The 13,198-nt window shown below is 54.6% G+C and overlaps 1 protein-coding gene across 1 annotated transcript; it reads left to right on the top strand.

Annotated features, from left to right (window-relative positions):
* Window positions 1-126: 126 nt before the first annotated feature.
* LOC142079930 (techylectin-5B-like) lies at window positions 127-13,198 on the top strand. The gene is made up of 6 exons (XM_075144609.1): window positions 127-558; window positions 6,350-6,572; window positions 9,440-9,577; window positions 11,008-11,224; window positions 12,411-12,606; window positions 13,052-13,198. Exons 1-6 carry the CDS (start codon window positions 127-129, stop codon window positions 13,196-13,198), a joined length of 1,353 nt encoding a protein of 450 aa, XP_075000710.1.

The following is a 13,198-nucleotide window of genomic DNA, read 5'->3' as shown; positions in this document are numbered from 1 at the left end:
CTTGGCAGGAGCTCTGGGATCCCAGCTCTGTTCCCATACAGCTGCAACCTCACCCGCTAGCTCTCGGGAGAAGACCTGGTGTTATGCCCTGCGGACTGCCACCTTTCTCCCCGAGGGTGTTTGGTGATGAGACACGTGGGGCCACCCCCGAGGACCATCCTCACCTGCCTGATGGAGGTCTGCCCCGGCACCGGCTCTACCAGGGCAGGTTTGCTACCCCTCATCCTCGTGGCCACGCTGAGCAGCCCCTCGCTGCAGAAATCCCTGCCCATGGCGTACAGAGACCACCAGGGTCCCCAGGGGGGCACGGGCCTGATCCAGTGCGGGGAGTACAGCAACCAGGTTCTGCCCAACGGCCGCTGTAAGATCGTGGCCACGCTGCCGCAGGGGGACGAGCAGCGGTGCCCGGACATGTTTCGTTGCACCGATGAAGTGTCCTATTGGCTCCATGAGAATGAGGAGCGCAAGCAGCAGGTCCTGGAGCTGCGGGAGCTGATTTCAGAGCTACAGGAGGAGCTGAGGAACCACCGGCACCGCATCAAAGTCCTCGAGCTCCAGGTAAAGGGCTGCCCTTCGCAGACCCCCTCCGTGTGCGTGCCCAGGGTCCCTCCCCATGGTCCCTTCCAGCTCCTAGCAGTTGCAGGGGGAGGACACCCGATGAAGCATATGGTGTTTTCCTGACCACAGGCTGGGATATCCCTTAAACCCCAGCTGCTCCTACTGTGATGGCTCAGGAGTCTTCCAGGGCTGATCTTTCTTAACATTAGCCACAGACCCTTGGGTGTTTTAGCTGTGCTATCTCCTCCACCTTTGAGCCTGCCTAGGAGAGGTTGGGGTCGCTGATCCATCCCATTGCCCATTACGGGATCCCAGACTAGACCTGGAGTTTTGGGTGGCCGGTGAAGGACCACATCTCTGATGGCCACGGCTGAGCAGGAGAAGCCCTGACCTCCAACCCACAGCACCCTTCCTGCAGTCTCCTTTCTGGTGCCCATCCCACCCCGGCTCTATTCACCAGCCCTGCAGCCTGAAGCTTCATGCTAATATATTTTTTCCAACCTTGTTCGGCACCTCTGAAGCTCGCAGATGTTTGGCACTGCCCCATGGTTTTGCCCGGCAAACACTCGGCTTGGCTGCCGGTAGTGGCAAGCGGCAGCTTGCACAGGGTTGTACCCAGGAGCAGGGAGGGAGCAGGGTGTGTTTTTGCCGGCCGTAGGAGTTGTTTCCCAGCTAAGATGTCTCACTGGGCTGGTGATGAGATGCGCAGAAGAACCAGCAGCAGCGTACTGGTGTCAGCTGGAAGAGCCCCAAGACCGCTGGGTGAATAGCACCCTTGTCTTTGCCCTTGGAGGAGATGAGGTCTGGTGCGGTCTGGCTCTGGGGCTGATTTATTCTCTATTTGGCTTCCTTTCATCCTCCCCCTTGGGCTCCCGGTTTGGAAAGGCCCCTTCGAGCAGCCCCGCGGGGAGAGCGAGGCCGTGCCGGAGGCTGCGGGGCTGCCTGAGCGCTGCGATGGCCACGCTGTTGGGTGGGTGTCTGTCTCGTTGGGTGGGTGTCTGTCCCGTTGGGTGGGTGTCTGTCCCGTTGGGTGGGTGTCTCCAAGATGTTCCTGGTGTGACGGAGGAAGAGAGGGGGCACGTGAGTCAGGGTGGGTGCTCGTGCTCAGGCAGACCCACTCAGTGCCCCCCACCCAGGGTCCCTCCTCCCGTGTTGGCCCCTGTCCCCCATCCTGCCTCCTCACCCACTTTCCGCTGCTCCTCTCCCATTTTCTCCTTGTACTTGCACTGGGACAAGCTGGTGCAATAGATCTTCGGTCTCCCTTCTTCCCACATTCATCCCCTGGTGACATTTTGTCCCTTAGGACTCTTTAATCTGTCCTTCCCCAATCCCAGCTCCCTGTGCTGGCCCCAAAACACACTCTGGGCTACCTGGAGCTGCAGCTCTTCCACCGACCTCTCCACCCAGAGCCAAGGAGGGAGATGGACAGTAACGCACTAAGTATTTTCCCTGTGGTGCTCTTAATCCATTCTTCACTTCCAGGCTGTGCAATGACCCATCTAAAGGCAAGGTGTTTGGTCCGTGGCAGTTGTGCAGGGTCTCTTCAGAGAGGGAAGGGGGAGGAGGCACCTTGGGTTGCCTGGTGGTGGCTGCAGAGGGAGCTGAGCTGATGGCCTCGAACAGGACGCTCGGTGTTCAGGCGAGGGAATTCGATATGGAGCACGGGCTCTCAGTCCGTCTAATACCCATGCCCGGATCCTGCACCTTCTTACCCTTCATGCCGGTCTCCTCCTGGGCCAGATCGAAGTTTGCCAGCGAGTTACATACACACAATTAAATTCCCTGGGGAAATACAAACACTCCCAGGTCTTTCCAGCTGCCGGTGTTTAGACCCCTCATACATGCACACGCACATACACATATACATGCACATGCATATGCATATATACATGCACATGTACATGCACATAAACATACACATGCACAGGCACATACACGTATACCTGTATATGCACATACACACCACGTGCACCCTGACCTAGACCTGTGAGCCCCATGGCCTCCGTCCCTCCTCTTGCAGGCACTTAGTCCCTGCAGCGCTCACACGTAGGAGAGAGTGAGATTACGCTGAAAAACATCAGCTAAGGAAAGGCCTGCGCAAGAAGAGAGGACGGGCTGCAGTGATCGGGCTCGGTCGGACAAGGGCACCGGCTGGCAGCTGGTTTAAGCCTGTCCAGCCCATTTTAACCCCCCATCTCTCCATTTTCCTACCTTCATTCCCTACCCCATCCACCCTGACCCTCCCTCCTTTCCCCACCTTTAGCCTTTCCCCTGAACATCCCATAAGTCGTCTCGCAGAGTCCCACAAGCCCATAATACTCCTGATAATTGTGTTTCCCCCTTCCTACCTGCTGCAGGGCTCAGGTGGACCCTGTCCAAGGCCATGCCCCAGCAGGTCCATCGGCAGTGGCTGAAGCCTCTGCTCTCCCTTATTGTCTCCCTTATCACCCGCCTGGTAATTTCTATGTCTTTTTTTTAGTTTATTTTCCCTTTCCCTGCTATTTTCTGGGTTTTTTTTTGTACTGAATCATCCTTAGACAGAGAGCGGGTGCTCTCACGTCATACCCTGGCACTCCAGCCTGTGCCTGGCAACTGGGGAGAAACTGGTCGACAGGGATGCTTCTGGAGCAGCACCAAAGGGTGGGATCCCTCTTGCCCACCTCCCACGTCTGCCATGCAAGGGTCTCTGTGGGACTCAGCCGACCTTGTAGAGATCTGAGCAGTGAATGCAGACATAGATGCTGCAAGGACCTCTTGGATGTCTTCTGGAGGATGGGATGAGTTGGGAGAACTTGTTTCTCCTCAACGGGAGCCCAGGTGAGCAGCTCTGAAGGAGTCGTGTCTGCTGTGGGGTGCTGCTGGGCTCCTACAAGGAGAGCAGAGGGACAGAGGGTGCACCCAGGTGTCCTGGAGCAGCCAGGTCCCAGGTCCTACCTAGGTGTCTCCAAGCGGTTCATACCTGGGGGACAGTGCCAGCCACATCCCTGCCACCAAGATACTGCCGCACTCAGAAAGGGGACATCCTCTGAGATCTTTTGAGATCATTTGTAGAGAGTTTCAGACCTTGACTGGAAAAGGCCCTGAGCAACCAGGTCCAGCTTGGGAATTGGCCCTGCTTTCTGCAGGAGGGTGGGCTGGAGACCTCCAGCCATTTTTTCCAACCTCAGTTTTTTTTCCATGAGTTTAAAAAAATAAGAGGATGGGAGGCCTGGAAGAAGAAGGAAGAAAAAATCTGGAGAGTTTAGCTGATGGCAGTGAGTGTGTCCTGCCATCCCTCCAAGCACCGGAGGAGGAGAAAAGCAAGAAGCAAAGCTGAATGCTGAGCTATAGCCGATCGGAGGAAACCCGAGGCAGCCACGGCTGCCGAGCTGCTCGCCTCCGCTCCCCGCCGGTGCCGGGACTCTCCCCTAAGGAGTTTTCCCGCTGCGTTGGTCTGACCGCTTCCCAACGCCTGTGCCCAGCCTGGGAAGCTGCTTTCCTCCTGCATCCCCTCGCATCTCCCGGGAGTCGTCCTGCCGAGTTCCCGGCTGTGTCAGCCGGGGTAGGTCTCCTCCGCCTCCATTCCTCCCACCGAGGAGCTGTTGCTCCCTTAATCCGTCTTCATAAATCAGCCTCCGGCTGCTGCTGGTTGGTCTCCCTGGGGTTTGCCGTCAGTTATTTCTCCGGGAGCTCAGCGTGGGCTTGTCTGTCCGAGCGGAGACGTCTCCCTGAGCTCAGCATCCCTTTCTGAGCTGAGTGGGAGCAACAGGCTCTGCCAGGTCACAGCTCCTCTCGGGCTAACGGGGACACGCAAATTGGGTCAGATGAGTTCACCCCGTCTATGTCCTGTCTTCCCTCCCCACCTCCCTCCTTCCAGCATGATTTAGGGAGCAAAAGGAACCCCCTCGCCCAGCCCTCCCCGTGCATTTCCAATCCTATTGCATTTGCACGGCTGGGTAATGCACAGAGCAGGACCCCGCTGTGCAAAAATACAGCCCCGATCCCACCGGAGCCGAGGGATGCGGTGAAGGGAGCAGCATCGGGGCACCGTCGCGGTGGTCCGGCTGTGCCGTTTTTAATCAGCAGCAGGAAAAAAAAGGTATCAACTGTGGAGGAGGGGACTGTCTGGGAGAAAGCATCATGGGGTTTACTCGGAGAGCTGATGCGTGGGTGAAGGGAGCTGGAAGAAGCCTGTATCAGTCACAGCTCACAGAGCGGGAGGGGGGGACGGCTGATTTGTGGTAGAGCCGGAGACGTTGCAGTCCTGAGAAGGAAAACACTCTGTCGTTGCACACCGTCATTCCCGCTCTGCTGCCCCTGCCTATCCAGCTGCTCTGGATTTTGGGATACAGGCAGGCTTGGTGGGCTTTTAGCAGGGCCGCGCAGGCAATGCTCAAGCAGCAAGGGGAAGGATATGGTAGAGCTGCCATCAGTTTTTGGTACAGTAACCCAGCAGTGGTGATGCCATCTCCTGGGAACAGCAAACTGAGACGTGTCCTGGCAGGAATGGGGATCGAGGCGCGAGCCGGATCCTGGGAGCAGCTGGAAGGGAAGAAAACACACTCTGGGCATGCAAACCCCTTCCAGCTGAAGGAAGCCCCCGACCCTCAGCAGCACCGCTGCAGTTTTGCAGGTAGTGATGAGTCAAGTGCCAGATCTCTGTGTCCCCAGGGATATTTAAGAAGCTGCAAGCTTGCACGAACACCTAAAAATCCAGATTTGCCCCTGATGCTGGGGACAGGGAGGTGAGAAAATAAACTCATTTATTTTCAGGGTCTTGGGGTGGCTTGGGAGCCCGAGGCAGTGATGCCGAGCGGGTGATGGAAGAAGAGATGTCCCCATCGGGGGACAGGGAAGGGCAGTGCTGGTGGAGAACAAGCATCCCTCCACCGCAGCTGGGGGTAGGGGATTGCCGGACCCCCGGGGGGGTATTGGGGAGCACGGGGTAGAGCTGTTGCATTGCCCAGGAGAGGGAGGGGGGGCTCCCAGGCTGCTGTGGGATTTTGGAGGTGCTGTTTAAGGCCTGCTCTGCCATCTAATGGACAGGGAGCACTGAACAGGAGAGGCGAGCGTGTCTGCAGTGACTGCATCTGGGGCACGTTTGGTGCGTGCTGCTGGGGCTCGGGGTGCCCATCTCCTGGTACGAGCTGAGGGCATCTCCCGCATTATTTTACATAGGATCAGAGTCTGGTTGCCCTAAAAACAAGCAGTAAAAGGGTCGTGAAAGGAGCTGGGGTCCTGTATCGCACCCACTCCTTGCATAGCATGGATGCGGTCGTTGCTGTTTGCAGGACACCAGCCGTTGCCCAAAGAGCAGGAGGTGGCTCCCCATGCAAGGTGTCGATGAGCTGTGGAGCTCCTTATAAAGTTAGAAAAACATGATATGGTTCAAGTGGAGATGGGACAGCTTTTTGGAAGGAAACTCCAACCGTGGTTGCTAAATATGTAGAGGCCACATCCATGTTGCAATGGGCTGCAGACTGGGGGGTGTTTGGAGAGGAATCCCATGTGCTTGCCTTGCTCTTGCAGCCCTAGGCTTGCCTCTGCACGCCCTGCCTGCACCACAACTTGGGAATATCAAGCTGCCTATAGCTCCCACGGTGGGCTGGGGGCTGGTATGGGGCTGCAGGGTGAGGGTGAGGGTGCAGGCACCATCCGTGGGGTCCTTGGTCTCTCTTGGTGCATGCAGCGAGCACTCCTCTGCCCGCTCGCTCCCCTGCCTGCCCATCCCTGGGGGGGCCCTGGGCCATGCCCCCGGCTCCGTGCCGGTCCCCAGGCATCCTCCCCATCCCACCTTTCTCCCTGCCCGCAGCACGAGGAGGCGGCCGGCCGGAACCACAGCCTGGCTCAACGGGTGCAGGACCTGGAGCATCGGTACAGCGAGGCCAGCACCCTGCAGCACATCCAGGCTACGCTGCTCTACGACATGCAGGCGCAGATAAACAACATCTCCGTCCTGACCGACTGGGCCTGGCGTAACCCCACCTGCCTCAGCCCCGCCGAGATGAGGCTGCAGGAGGAGATGCATCATCCAGGTGATGGGGAGCTGCTGGGGCCAGCTGGGAGGGGATGCTTCACCCTTAAAGCCTTTCTCGAGGGGGATTGTAGAGCAAGGGTGTGGGGAAACTGCTTTAAATCCCCTTTGCATTGGCCAGGAGCCTGATCTCACCCAACCTGTCCTTCCAAGGCAGCCAGGAGGACTCCTCAGAGCAATGGATGCCTCTGGGGATGGTTTCCATGCCGTCTAGGAGAGGGGTCCTGTCCCTCGGTGGCTCCTTTTTCTCTGGTGTGAGATGGTGTGAGATGCTCGCAGGGACCAGCTTAGGCTCTGACAGGCAGGTTGGCATTGCTCCCACCATCACCCCACCTGCAGTCAGCCGCCTGAGCGTTCCTCCCAGCTGTTTTTCCATCCAAAAAAAACCCACCCAAAAAAACAAGATTTTTTTTTTTCTTCAAAAATTCACAGCATGAAATTAGGGCTTTGGTGAAACTCTTCAACTTTGTAAAGCAATTCTTTTCTGTTGTTTCTCACAGGCTCTTTTTTTAACGAATGCATTTAAATTTTTGCCAGGTTTTTTGGTTGTTTTCCTTGTTAGTGCCTGCAAAGTTTTCTTTGTTTTTTAGCAAACATGGGAACTTTCAATTAAAGAATTCGAGGTTCGGTTTGACCAAAACCCCATTTTCTGCCAAAAAACCCACTGCCGTGAAAACATTTTGACCAGGGCCTACCATAGCCAGGATCTGCAAAGCTCAACCTTGAGGTGCTGGAAGGGAAACTGAGTTGCTTTTGCAACCTGTTCGAGTCTCTGGGTCCGTGGCATGAGGGTGGTGGTCTTTAAGACACGACCAGGTGTGCCAGTCTGGTCCCTGTGCCCCAAATCCCATCTCCTGCAGCAGATATCTGGGAGGAGCATTGGAGATGGACAAAGTGATACTTCTCCTGAATAGTCTTCCAGCCTTTGGTGAACTGTGGTTGAGGGACTTTAAAGACAGCATCTGTCTTCTCCATCAAGGAGGAGGCTGGATGGGACGACCCAGGCAGCACGTACAGCTGAACCGCTAATGCCTTTCGCCTACCAACCTTGGTCTGATTTGAGTGACGTCTCACGGGGAAAGTCATGTTACTTATCCCTTGAGCCAACTGGTCTAAGTCCTTTCCATTGTGCTCGTTTAAAGCTCTTTTGGCCATCCATGTCGTGGTGGAGGCAGCATAAACATCTCCGCTGGTACCTGCTTCCAGGTGCCTCTGAGCCCTGAGCAAGAAATGCTCTGTGCAAAACCAGGACGCCAGAGTTGATGTCTACACCCGTGACCACCACCTGCACGCCAGAGCTGGGATTCATCTCAATAACTTGATATGACCGGCACAGTGACTTCTCTGGCCCGGAGAATGCCAGCCTGAGTGCAGCCGGTTGGTGCAGCACTTTTAGCTGAGTAACCTCATGTGGGATTGGGCTCTGCCTGCTGTCCCAGATGCTTGCTGGGTCTAGATTGCCCCTCCCTGACCTCTGCTCGCTGCACACAACTGGTTTCTCCCACAGGCTCTCCTGCAGCAGCACTGCCGGTTGGTACCAACCTCAAAGGACGTCCCCAATCTGTCACCAGCCCGCAGCCCATGGGGGACCTCCCAGCCACCACAGTCTCCAGTTGGTGGGCTGGGATGTTGCAACTATTCATCCATCGTTCCCCCTGGACTTACTTTCCCATCCACAAAGAGCTTTCATCGTCTGCCAGTCCCGTGGTCTCACCCTTCCTGCGTGCCTCCTGGAAGGGCAATCTCCCATGCATGCTTTCTGCTCCCTCCCTTCCTCGGTTTCCTGGTTCTCCCAGTGATCCCAGTCTGGTATTCAGGCCACGCTGTGCTTCAGGCTGGTCTAGCTGTGTGAGTAAAAGGAAGGGGAGCTGCCTTTGTGCCTTTCTTTCTGAAGATGGGATTCATCCCACCAGGGAGGCTCAGCTCACAGGTGAAGATGCTTCATGTTGGGTGTCTCCACACGCGTGTCCCCACATGAGCTGGATATTTAAGATAACGAGGCAAACAGTGTGTGGACAAAGAGCAACTCAGCGTGCTCTTTCCACTGCTATGACGAGGGTCTCAGTTCAGCTGACACCTAGAGCCACCCGAAATACTCTGGAGCATCCAAGACACCCACACAAGCCTGGCAGATACAAGACAGGACTTACATGGGACAGCTGAAAGCCAGCCCCAGGGCACCTCGGGTGTCACCGTGCACCGCTGTGCAGACAGCTCAGCTGGGCTCCTTGGTAGGTGATGGAGGGAGGCACGGAGAGCAGCTCTTCTCTCCTCTCCCACGTAAAACCAGGATGAACTGCCCTCTGCAGAAGTCTCTGAGGACTAGCCGAGTCCGCCTGCCTGAAGTGTAGAGGACTGCTGCCAGGTGAAATAAATCCCACCTGACGTATCCCAGTTAAAAACATCTTTAGGTTCTCCAGAATGATTTTGATGCCCTTTCCTTGTAAGACAAAACCCACAGCAGCAGTTTGGGAGAAGAAAAGCCTTCCGCTATCTACACCGACCATTGCTCGAGAGCCAGCCTATTCTTTATCAATGTATAAGACATTTTGGTGTGAGATATAATCTAATCTGAGCCTGGCAAAATGCATATCATTTCTGTGTTGCCATTACAAAACCAGTTGAACTGAAGATCGTTCTCAGCCACATCATCCTTAAGTGCTAACGAACCTTATCACTAATGAGCCACTGCACTCAGGCGTGAAGCCAGTGTGCCGCAGAGGTTTTCAGCTTCAGAAGCGGCTCTGGGTCTGGGATTATTTGTCCGGCTCTGCATTACGATTGCGTGAAAGCAATGCTGGCTTTGGTTGCGTGCCCCTTTCTCCACGCCGTGCACTAAACGCCGTGTTTCTCTGCTTTCTCGCTCAGAGGTGAAGCATGCCAGGAACTGCCCCATCGACTGTGCTTCCGTTTACTACAACGGGCTGCGGCGATCTGGGGTCTACAGCATCATGCCCTCGGTCGGGGGGATGCCTATTGAAGTGCTGTGTGAGATGGACACCGAAGGTACTGCGGGAGGCACCTACAACAGCTTCTAGAAGAGCTTTGGCTGGGATTTGACTAACCTGAGTTGTATCTTATATCTGAGCTATTTTGAGGTTACGTTATAGTCAGTGAGAGTAGCATCTCCAGAAGGGCTCTTGTCTGGGGACAGAGGACTTGTCCTTTCTGCTGACTAAAGGAGGGGTTTGGGTGGATAGTTCAAACCAGACATTATGGCTGGGATTCAGTTGCCTAAATACAGGCGTTTAGTGCTCTTTGAGATGTCCTCATGCATCCACGGTATTTGCAACACACTAGTGGGTACGACACAGGGCTTAGGGAAAGAGAAGCCCTTCTGGAGCAGCAGCTGGTCACTGGGGGGTATCTGGAGCATCTCCAGGTAGTTGAGGGCTATGTGTGGGCAATCATTAACTCTAGCTGTGCTGAAGTAAGGAGGGGGGAGGTAGGTCCTCTCCCACAGATGTTTTGGAGTGTAAATGAGGGAGCAGATGACCTCCCACACCCTTGCTGTCTAAATATCCATATGGAGCACACTACTGTCATGCCAAGGCAAAAACTTACTAACAAAATCAGGTTGCGACACTTGAGTTTTGGAAGAATAATAACAATCGTCAGGGAAATGGGGTGGATTGTCAGCCCCTTGCCCCATGGATCTGCTCCAGTCCGGATGGATGTGTCACATCAGCGTGTCCCATGCTGGAGGTAGGGGTTCAGCTCCCCACACACAGGCATCCCCCCTATTGTAGTATCTACAGGTGATTGCAGCTTTGGGATGCACGTGCTCGTTAAGAAACAGGCTGTCCAGACAATGTGGTCTCTGTTATGTCATTACTATTATTTGCATGACCATGAACATAATCTTGGACACTGTAGAGTGACAGGCTGTACAAAGAGCAAATAAAAAGATGGCCCCGGTCCCGTCCCCCCCACCCCAAGCTTACAGTATTGGAATAAAATGAGAGAGGAGAGAGGGATTTGGACAGATGGGAGAGCAGATGGAGACAGTGAGACAATACTGGGAGAGCTCGTGTGCCTCTGTGGTGCTGCAGGAACAGTACATAATAATCTCCAAATTCCAGGATCTCTAGTTTGTTCCAGTCCCAAAACATTTGCCTCCCAAAAGCTACCATCTCTCTCTCATTTAAAACCACCTTAAGATCTGGAACGACCCCCTGACAGCCCACAGGGGAACACCGTCATGAACCGACATGGGAGAGGTGGGAGCTTCTTTCTGCGAGCTGTGATGGGCATCACGTTTTATCCCCGTGCAGCAACCAACACTGTATTTTGCCAGCTGGTGAAAGGACACATGACAAGGAGACACCTTGCTGAGCTCCAGACGGATCCTCAGAGGTGGCACCAGTAAGGGGTCTGTCTGGGACCCTTGGATGCTCCCTGGAGACTCCCATTTTATGTTATCTCTCTCCTGGCAGGTGGGGGCTGGACAGTCATCCAGAGGCGTCAGGATGGCTCAGTTGACTTCAACCGGACCTGGAACGAGTACAAGGAGGGTTTTGGGGACCTCAATGGCGAGTTCTGGCTGGGCAACGAGAACATCCACAAGATGACGAGCCAAGGGGACTACTCTCTGCGCATCGACCTGGAGGACTGGAACAACAAGCACAAACACGCCTTCTACCAGGTCTTCAGGTAGAAAGTGGGATGGCCTTCCCTGGTTCTCATAGACGTAATGGGGTCAATGCTGGGAGACCTTCAGGCATGGGAACCCCATTGAGGTCAGAGTGACTCTGTCTAGAGAGCTCTTCAGACTGGGCCCAGGCTGTCTATCCTTTCTTCCCCACCTGGATTTGACCACCAGTTTTTGCTCTGGGTTGAAGCCTGGGTGTGAGCTAGCAAATGTGCAGTGTTGTCCAGCCGTGGCCAACGTCCACAGCCCCAGCGGAAGGGAGCTGTAGGACCCAATGGACAGTCCCCAGCTGCTTAGAGGTATTTTTTTTCACCAAAATTATTGAGCTCTATGTCAAAAACAGGGGTTTGAATCCCATGGTCTTGCTGGGGATGTCCTCCAGCATCTCCCTGGTTTAGAGTCGTGTTTTGATTTTTACCGTCTTTACTCATGGCTTTTACTTGCTGGGCCTGATTTAATGTCCTTCAGTGTCTATAGCTCTTCCCCTCCTCTGGTGTTTTATTTATCCATACCACATCAGCCACATCCTTTCTTAATCAGGGGTGACCAAGTCTGTCTAGACTATCAAAAATGAACTCCTTCCCTGTCTCTACTGTAAATGCTTGTGGGTGACTGTGGAGTAATCCGCCATGGGAGGATGTCCTTATGGACACTTGAAACTTGAGGGCTTTCAGTAGACCCCAAAAGTGCTGAAACCGCTGGAAAAAAAAATTCTATTGCCTGAATGTGCTGAGGAGCATCCTCCAAATGTGTGCTCTGAATGGTGACCCCGACTTTTCTCATCAGACGTCATGTGTAATGGCAGTGACCTGCAGCCTTTGCTAGCCCAGGGGCAGATAGCTCTGTCTAGGTGAAGAGTGAGATGCTTGTTATGTGGAGAGGCGGCAGTGCTGTGTAATTAGAGGGATTGTCTTGCCAAAGCTGCCACGGTCCTTTATTGTGGTTTTAGAGTCACGGTCTGCCCAGTTCAGCCCTATAACAAGTGCCCTGAGTCATGACAAAATCATGCACATCCCAGAGAAGGGAGAAATACATCATCTTTGGCTTCTAGAGGTGATGAATCATAGCAGGGAGCCTGGCCAGAGCAGCTCGATGACTGCTACGTGTCCACACCAGGAATGCAGTATCCAGGTTGGAAGGGAGACTCAAACACTCCCCATTGAACAATCCCACCTTTGTTACTTGCAGCATTGAGGACGAGGCAAACTATTACCGCCTGCACGTGGATGGGTTCAGCGGGACGGTGGAGGATTCCTTTGCCTGGTACCACAACAAGAGGAGCTTCAGCACACCCGACTCGGGGAACATCTGTGCCGAGATTTCCCATGGAGGCTGGTGGTACCACCAGTGCTTTTTCTCCAACCTCAACGGGGTGTACTACAAGGTAAAGTGGAGGGATGAGGACGCAGATGTTAGCACACGAGGTCCAGGGCTGGGAGGAGGTTGGTCCTCACATCATAACAATCCCTCCTGGCTTGACCAGCCTCTGCTCTCCAGGGAGGGAACAAAATGAGTGCTGGGCACCACGGCAGTCCAGCCTTCTCAGTGCCATGGGCCAGACGTGAGTATTGAGACACCTCTGCACGCTGGGGTTTGGGACTGCATGGTGGAAACTTGTGGTACAGGTGACTCACGCAGCCTGAGATGGATGGATGCCAGCTCCATTGGGACCATTTGAAAAATGTTGGGCTTTACGTGCTCTTTTCACTGCATCATCATTAAGCTCTTTGCTCCAGCGTTTCAGAGCAATTGGTTTTCTGATGCTCCTATCCGGATGACGCTTCCGCGTGTTTCCCATGCCTGACCATCCTTCTTTCTCTGCATCACAGGGCGGTCGATACTCCATTAAAAACCGCAAGATCCTGGGGCCAGACGGTATCGTGTGGTACTCGTGGAAGGACACAGACTACTACTCCCTGAGGAAGGTGGTCATGATGATTCGACCACGCACTTTCCGGCCCCACGTCTCCCCATGA

Source organism: Calonectris borealis, chromosome 3, assembly GCF_964195595.1.
Source record: "Calonectris borealis chromosome 3, bCalBor7.hap1.2, whole genome shotgun sequence".
NCBI classification, from domain to species: domain Eukaryota; kingdom Metazoa; phylum Chordata; class Aves; order Procellariiformes; family Procellariidae; genus Calonectris; species Calonectris borealis.
Note: the sequence above shows the minus strand (reverse complement) of the source record. Positions and strands in the feature narration are given on the sequence as shown.

What these genes read in the sequence shown, in the direction of transcription:
- LOC142079930 (XM_075144609.1), top strand. Translation starts at nt 127, where the DNA reads ATGAGACACGTGGGGCCACCCCCGAGGACCATCCTCACCTGCCTGATG. An exon ending in GGAGGAGATGCATCATCCAG is followed by an intron (nt 6,573 to 9,439) that starts GTGATGGGGAGC and finishes TTTCTCGCTCAG; the next exon opens with AGGTGAAGCATGCCAGGAAC. An exon ending in TCAACGGGGTGTACTACAAG is followed by an intron (nt 12,607 to 13,051) that starts GTAAAGTGGAGG and finishes TCTGCATCACAG; the next exon opens with GGCGGTCGATACTCCATTAA.